This window comes from Solanum pennellii, chromosome 6 (assembly GCF_001406875.1).
Source record: "Solanum pennellii chromosome 6, SPENNV200".
In the NCBI taxonomy this organism is placed as follows: domain Eukaryota; kingdom Viridiplantae; phylum Streptophyta; class Magnoliopsida; order Solanales; family Solanaceae; genus Solanum; species Solanum pennellii.
Genome location: NC_028642.1, coordinates 53,736,703 through 53,744,365, shown reverse-complemented (window position 1 = coordinate 53,744,365; position 7,663 = coordinate 53,736,703). Strand labels below are relative to the sequence as shown.

At 28.5% G+C, this 7,663-nt stretch overlaps 1 protein-coding gene across 3 annotated transcripts in view; it reads left to right on the top strand.

Annotated features, from left to right (window-relative positions):
- The window catches only part of LOC107023380 (agamous-like MADS-box protein AGL8 homolog), a 7,758-nt gene extending 2,731 nt beyond the window's left edge, over positions 1-5,027 (top strand). The window contains exons 2-8 of one of the 3 annotated variants that reach the window (XM_015224062.2): positions 2,323-2,401; positions 2,500-2,564; positions 2,660-2,759; positions 2,844-2,885; positions 3,399-3,440; positions 3,508-3,620; positions 4,682-5,027. In XM_015224062.2, coding sequence (XP_015079548.1) covers positions 2,323-2,401; positions 2,500-2,564; positions 2,660-2,759; positions 2,844-2,885; positions 3,399-3,440; positions 3,508-3,620; positions 4,682-4,808 — 568 coding nt within the window. In that variant the 3' untranslated portion in view covers positions 4,809-5,027. Of the gene's footprint in view, positions 1-2,322; positions 2,402-2,499; positions 2,565-2,659; positions 2,760-2,843; positions 2,886-3,398; positions 3,441-3,507; positions 3,621-4,669 lie in introns of all 3 variants that reach the window. The other 2 variants (XM_027917698.1, XM_027917699.1) reach the window with 2 other exon arrangements.
- The last annotated feature ends 2,636 nt before the right edge of the window (positions 5,028-7,663 follow it).

Genomic DNA, 7,663 nt, shown 5'->3' with positions numbered 1-7,663 from the left:
ATATATACACGTGTAGACATACATGGATGATAACTATTTAATTTGAGCTTGTCTAATGGTAGGTGCAATAGTTTTGAGCCAAACGCTAGCTGGATATATTCAACGAATTTATTACTTGTACTTTTTTAAAAGCTATGTACATTAATTTTTAGCATGGTATATTAGAGTAGCCAGAAGTTAAGATTTCGATTTTATTCAGTTACCTTTATTTATTATAAAAATGAATTTTCAAGTGCTTATTCTAACTTATTAGGTAATTTAGAGCGAATTGCTTGATGCACTATCTGAAATGATTTTTCACATGTTAACTTGAAAAGTAAAATTTCATTGCTTAGTTGTGTAATTGTGTAAATTCAAAATGGGTTGTGAGTTAATTAAGTTGGGTCATATATGGATGGGCTGGGTTGGTATTTTATGTGGAGCAATAAATAAAATTTATGTGATTAATTAAAAATTATTTAGATGCAATATAATTTTACTATTAATGCAGGGGAAATTTTAATCTTAAAATAACACAACTGATAAATTTGATCCAATGGGTAGAAAGAAAAGAAGAAGATATTCTGAATAATTTTTAATAGGTTAAATGACATTTTAACTTTTTCTTTAAGGAAATCTTAATATCAAAGTTGGTTGACTAATTAAACTTTCATATTGTTGATAAAAGTTCGATTCCCAGTCCTTTCCCTACCTCCGTTGATAAAAAGACCCTTTTTAGCTCCACAAGCAAGGTCTGGTTGTTTAATTCGACTCAAATAATTATTTATCAAAATATAGTTTGAAAGAAAATACAAGAGTAAGAAGCTATATTATATGAACTATGAAAAAAATATTAAAGAAAGAAAATTACTAACAATACATATATTAAAGATAACCTAAGTAAATTCAAAGAAACAAAATCGAATAATAAGATAATACTAACATTATTGTAGTAATATTGTTAAAATAAAATTGAAGAATAAGATAATGGTAGCATTATTATAGGAATATTGTTAAGGGAACATATATGTATGTTATCTAGGCTAGAACTTTGTCCATGAAGAAAGAAAACGTTTGATTACCTACTACTCGTCTATTTCTATCTTTGATTTTCACATCCTTTTATCTAGGATTATATTTTTGGTGAGTTGAAGCAGAGTTGGAGTTATGATTCGAATCTTGTGGTTCAAGAATTTAGCTCTTTCAAGTTAGTGGACTCTAAATTAATAATTTGTACATATTGAATAGATTTCTTAAGACATATATAGAGTTTGGACCAAAGTTACTAGGTTCGACCGAACCCATGTCTCGAGAGGCTAGCTCTGCTCCTGAATTAAAGTGTCATATCTTGTCTAATCACCCGTATCTATTTCTTCCTCGGTCTACCTCTACCTCTCCTCAAACAATCACCGCCACTCTATAACAATCTTTTTCAAAATGTTATATCACAAAAATTTTCAATATCTCTTCTCTCTTTTGATATATTATATTGATAAGATGTCTCTATGCTTTTATAAGTTACTATAACTTATGTATGAACATGTCTATGCTCATACCCTTACATCATGTGATTTTGACTAATTAAATTGCTTCTACATATATAAGAATGGGAATACTTTTGACAACTATATTTGTACTCCTCCTTAGCATTGTGTTTTAACTTTAGCTTCTAATTGTTAATCAGAAGAGGTCAGGCAGGTGAGGTTGGGGTTAATGGTAGGAATAAAAAGAAAAAATGAATAGGGAACAAAAGAAAGAGAGTAGATAAGTAATTAAGGTAGTTTAAGTCTATATTATGACATTAATTTGAGTAAGCATGTTAATTAGAACAAAGACCACATTTTAATAAGCTAAACATGAAATATTCAAACCAAAATTAACTTAAAGAAGTTCAAAAGTTACATAGATATACTTTAAGGTAATTGTTTTCGACCTTCGCTTATAGCTCTATCCCTTTTTCATATCAACAAAATGTGTTTGGGCCAATTAAGTGTAACTGTTGAAACTCGATAATAATAAGCCCGCTCCTCTACACTTTTCTACTTAATTTCATACTAGACTTGGTTCGAACTTGAAACCTATGTCAGGAGTTTCTTGAACTTTATCATTTGAACTAAACAGGAGGAAGAATAATAAGTTGTATACATTAATAGTGTAAATAGCTTATTGTTCAATTTCTCTTTTACATAAACATTGCTCTATTAATAAAGTTATCTAAGGACTTGAAAGAGAATAATCTCTATAGTTTTGTGCAATTCCTGTATATATTTCATTTTTTTGTATTTGTTTCATCTGACATATGTATATTCTCTTGTGATACTATATATATATGTATATAATTAGCATGGAGAGGATACTTGAAAGATATGAAAGATACTCATTTGCTGAGAAACAGCTTGTTCCTACTGATCATACCTCCCCGGTATGCCAAATTCTTTCGTGTTACTTATATATATATCGTCAGTATATAGAGCTTAAATCTCGTTTTTGAGGAGGAAGTTATAAATTTATTTGGTGCAGGTAAGTTGGACCCTTGAACATGCAAAACTTAAGGCCAGACTTGAGGTTCTGCAGAGGAACCAAAAGTACATACATAGTCACATTAAAGAATTTTTTGTGACATTATATATAAATATGTATATTTTCCCTTTACTTAGAAAGTTTCATTATATGTTTGCAGGCATTATGTGGGAGAAGATTTGGAGTCGTTAAATATGAAGGAACTTCAGAATCTGGAGCACCAGCTTGATTCTGCTCTGAAACACATTCGATCAAGAAAGGTTTAACCAAATTATATGTTTATACAATATAGTTTTTATTTGAGAAATAACTCACTAAATTGAAGTTTTTGATTTCTTTTGTAGAATCAATTGATGCATGAGTCCATTTCTGTGCTTCAAAAAAAGGTGAGAATTTTCCTCTAAAGTGTACTTAATTTGATGTGGCTATCTAACAACTTCAGTCCAATTTAAAAATGGTTTCCCTTGTGGAAGCAGGGCGAAACAAGTTCTGTAATTGACATTCTACGTACACTAATCGCCTCCTCTCCACCCTCCTTCCCTTGCGCCCCGCCCTAACCCTAACCCTCTACCTCCCATCCCATAGTTTTTGTTTCAATTATCTCTTACTTATCAAACATGAAAAAATAATTAACAAAACTACTTTTTACCAAAGAAAATATTTTCGAAAAAATATTTTACATGTTATCCTTTGTATCAAACACACCTATAGTTTCCAACAAGTCTTGCAATCAACAATTTGTTTATATCTCAATACTGTTAAGTCTTCGACTTGACCATCCTTCTGGTACAAAAGCTACTAGCTTTTGAGGTTGTGTTAGACTCAGGTTCATATCATTTTATTGCATAATTGTGTATACCACCAAATTGAGTAACTTTTTGATGTTTGCATTTGTACAGGACAGAGCATTGCAGGAACAAAACAACCAGCTTTCCAAGAAGGTTATAACAATATCCCCAAATAAAATACATCTACTTGTCACAAATACTTATGTGAATATTAAAACAGGTGAAGGAGAGGGAGAAAGAGGTGGCACAGCAAAATCAGTGGGATCAGCAGAACCATGAAATCAACTCATCTTCATTTGTTTTGCCACAACAATTGGACTCTCCTCACCTTGGGTATACTCCTCTTTTCCCCTTATTTTATTCTTTAACTTTTTTTTTTTTTTTTTTTTGTATTTAATGACATTTGATATAAAAATAAGATTATGAAATGAGAAAAACCAAATGACAATCATCTAGTCAACAGTTTTTTTAAAGGGATAATTAATTACCTTGATCAAATGTCTATATACTATAGATTTGTATAAATCATATGTGGTCATCCAGAGCAATAAAATTTAAACATGGACGATTTTTATGTGATAAACTTTAAAGTTATATGTTTTTTATGATATTAAAAAGAAGAAAAGTGTTTTTATTTAATGAACTTCTACTTAAAAATAGTTTTTCTATTGGTTAAATGTTTTAGCCAAATAAATTAAGTACTAAAACAAATAATGTTGCATATGCATACACTACAACAACAAGAACAATCTTTAGCGGTAATAAATGTAGATATTAATAAAAAGTGCTAGAGTTTTTATCGACATGTGTTCAACATCATTAAAACAAATATTACTAAAAGCTTTAAAGACATATATAGAAAATGCTAATTGCCGCTAAGAATATATATATAGCAACAACTAAAAATTTAATTACCGCTATGATTATTTTTGATACATAACATGAGTCAAGACTTTGATGTAGTGATAGGAGCAATTCTGGCCTTTTACTAGAAGTCTAGAAGCATATAGAGCCAAATTTATTACCTACCAAATTTTGAACTTTGCACCACTCTACCTTGGATTATATTTCTTTTTATTAAAAAAAAAGAAGAAGAAGAGATGAACTATTGGTGGAGATAGCTTTCTTGGCAACATCAAAGTATGTGAATTGTGGTCTATCATATAGACATATACAATTAATAAGGATTATCGTAAAATAGTAAATATTTTATTTTTAATTAAAAGTCTGTAAAGTTATATTGAACACCAAATAGAAAAGCAAATAAAATTAGATGCAATACATTAATTGAGTTTTGAACCTCAGGTTCAATATCGAAACCTTTTGGCTATTTTTTGGTTACATATTTATGTTTCGTAACAAAATTACTGGATTTAATTTAGTTGAAAATGTAGGGAAGCATACCAGAGTAATAATGTAGTAGATAATGGAGAAGTGGAAGGAGGTAGTTCTTCACAGCAGCAAGGTGCAGCTAATAATACTGTGATGCCACAATGGATGCTTCGTCATCTTAATAATTAAAAGGTATCATTAATACTTCAATATAATAATTACCTAGGTATATAATTTTGATGCCACAATATATTGTCTATGTGTACTTGCTTACAAAGACATGCCACAATATAGATGGATTGTTGTAAAAACATTATAATATATGTTAAAAATAAATTTTGATGTATGATTCCACAATAACACGTAAAGGGATTTTGTAGTAATTATATAGTAATAATTTTTATATTATATTTAACGATAATAATAAATATGAGTATTTATAATTAACACTTTATATAAGTGTTAAAGAATTTAGTAATTCTGAATGTAATATTATTAACTCCTGTTGTGAGTATGCTTTTTTATGATAGTTAGGAGGTATGATATATATATATATATATAACTCGGTGAACGATTGATGAATATTCTTTTTAATTTATTCAAAAGATGCTGTTGGTTGGTTATAGGTTGTCAATTATTTATCCATAAAACTATTGTTCTATAGCATAAAATTAAATAGATATTCCTAAAAAGATATTAACAAACGGACAAAAGACTTGCATTTTCTTTGTCATCTTTTCTTGATTGGTGCTACCAAAAAAGAAAAAAATTCATTTTTCAGTGGTTGTTTGGTTAAAAACAATAATCATGAATGCCAGCAAGAATTTTCTATGCATGTAGATATAGAATATAAAAAAGTATATTTTTCCAAATATTTGACTTTTGGTAGTGTGATATTGATGAATTGATATAATTAAGGATAGGGAAAAAGATCAAATATGTTCCTATACTATTTGAAAAGGTTTAGATATACTTCTGTTTAAAGTTTGGTCCATTTATATTCTCGCCGTTCAACTTTTGATCTACATATGTCCTTTTGGCGTTAATTTGGCCAACTTGAAATATTCAACTCATTTTACTTTTATTTAAATGCCAAATGAATTTTCCACCTTATTTTTATATTTTATCAGTTGACATTTATATTTAAGGGAAAAAGGTCAAATATTACTTTTTTTTCATACAAAATATATTCTGATTAATTTGATAAGAGTCTTTTATATAATATCGTGATCTAATTTATTTATTTTTATTTGGATTGAGAATAACATAACTTCTTTTAAGCAACTTTTAAAGGTGGGAAGTTTGGTAAACCAATGATTAGAAAAGGATTACATAGAATACTGGCAAGAAATTTTTAATATATAAATCTAAAATAAATAAAAAGTTATTGTATTTGAAAGTGATAAAAGTATGATAAACAAATTGATGCGTTTAAACACCCTCACCCCCTCGATCCCATGGAAAGTTAATAATCCGGCGAAATTCAATAATTTTGACTCTTTATTTTTTTAAAGTTACTTATTAAATTCAATTAGCTATAGTTATGTTAAATTTGATTTTTTTTAGTTAAGGATTATTACAATAATAAATTTAATTTAAATAATTTATCAAAAATTTAATTAACTATAATTATTTTAAAATTGAAAATTTTGATTCCGTTACTTTCGAAAAATAAATTGACCAAGACAAAGACAAGAATAGGTCTTCGACACATAGGAGACAAAAAGGAAGTGCATGAAAATCAAGACCACAACAAAAATATTCCATATACTTGCACTTTATCATTGCACAAGATTTAAAAAAATTTGAGAAGCATTTACAATTTATTACTAAAATAAACAAGTTATGCTTTTAACAAATATTAATTTCTTGGATAAAAAAAGAAAGAAAAAATAGCAAAAGAAGTGATACACGAGCTTCGAATTAAGTGATAGCAACCAATAAATATTTCAACCGCCGTAGTTGCTCTATTGCATTCATATTTCTACGGCTAGAAATGACAAATGGTTGGAATTTCATCAAAATAAATAAATAAAAAAATTAAAATTCCATGTATTTGATAATATAGAAAATATTTATATAACTAGAATACTGAAAAGACATATACAAGTAAATTTATCTATTTAGCATGATCAAAATTATAGAAGGCCAACTACATAAATTTTTAAATTTGTTAGATTTTTTTTAAAAAAAAATTATCTCAATTATGCTATTTTCTTACTGAATCATTGAACCACTCACAATTTGCTCCTTTTGAACACCGTTGGTTTGATGTGGAACCAAATTTTGTTAGGGTATTGATAGAGATCATTAGTTAATTGACAGTGAAAATGTTCGAGAACAATTGTGTTTTATTTCAAGTCATTTGAACACATTAGAAAACAAATTAGACTAACACACAATTTGTCTTCATTCCTTCAATCAAAATCATTACAATATGAACACAATTGAAGACGTTTACAATATAAAAGTCGATCAAAATCAGCCAACCGTGTTTAAAAGGAACAAATTATGAGCGGTAAAATGATTCAATAGGAAAATGACGTAGTTGAGGTACCTGAGGTGAAAAACCCAATTAATTTAGGAATCTGTTTATAGCCGACTCTAATGGGAATAATAGTTCTTTCATATATTGAGCTTAATAACAATGTAATTTTTTCCCTTACCTATTTGAAATTCATATTGACTCCAACTAAGAAACTGAAACTTCTGATTAAGAATGAAAGATTGCTTCTCTCGTTCCGTCACAACCCTTGATTTGATGGCCTAACAACAATATTATTAATGCTAGATGTTTGAATCTTTTTTCAAATCCTATTGTAGCTCTACGAGTCTTTTACGTGTGCCACAAATAATCTACTCACAAGAAGAATGATTAAACAAAATGAGCAATGTGAAGCAACATTGAATTCAACAACCAATCATAATGAATCTAATGGACCACTTCACGATAATGGTTGGCACGTCAAAGACTCCCATATTTGAAAAATTCAAAAGAAATTCCAGAAAATAATTGTGCATGACTATTAAAGTCTGTCTCTATT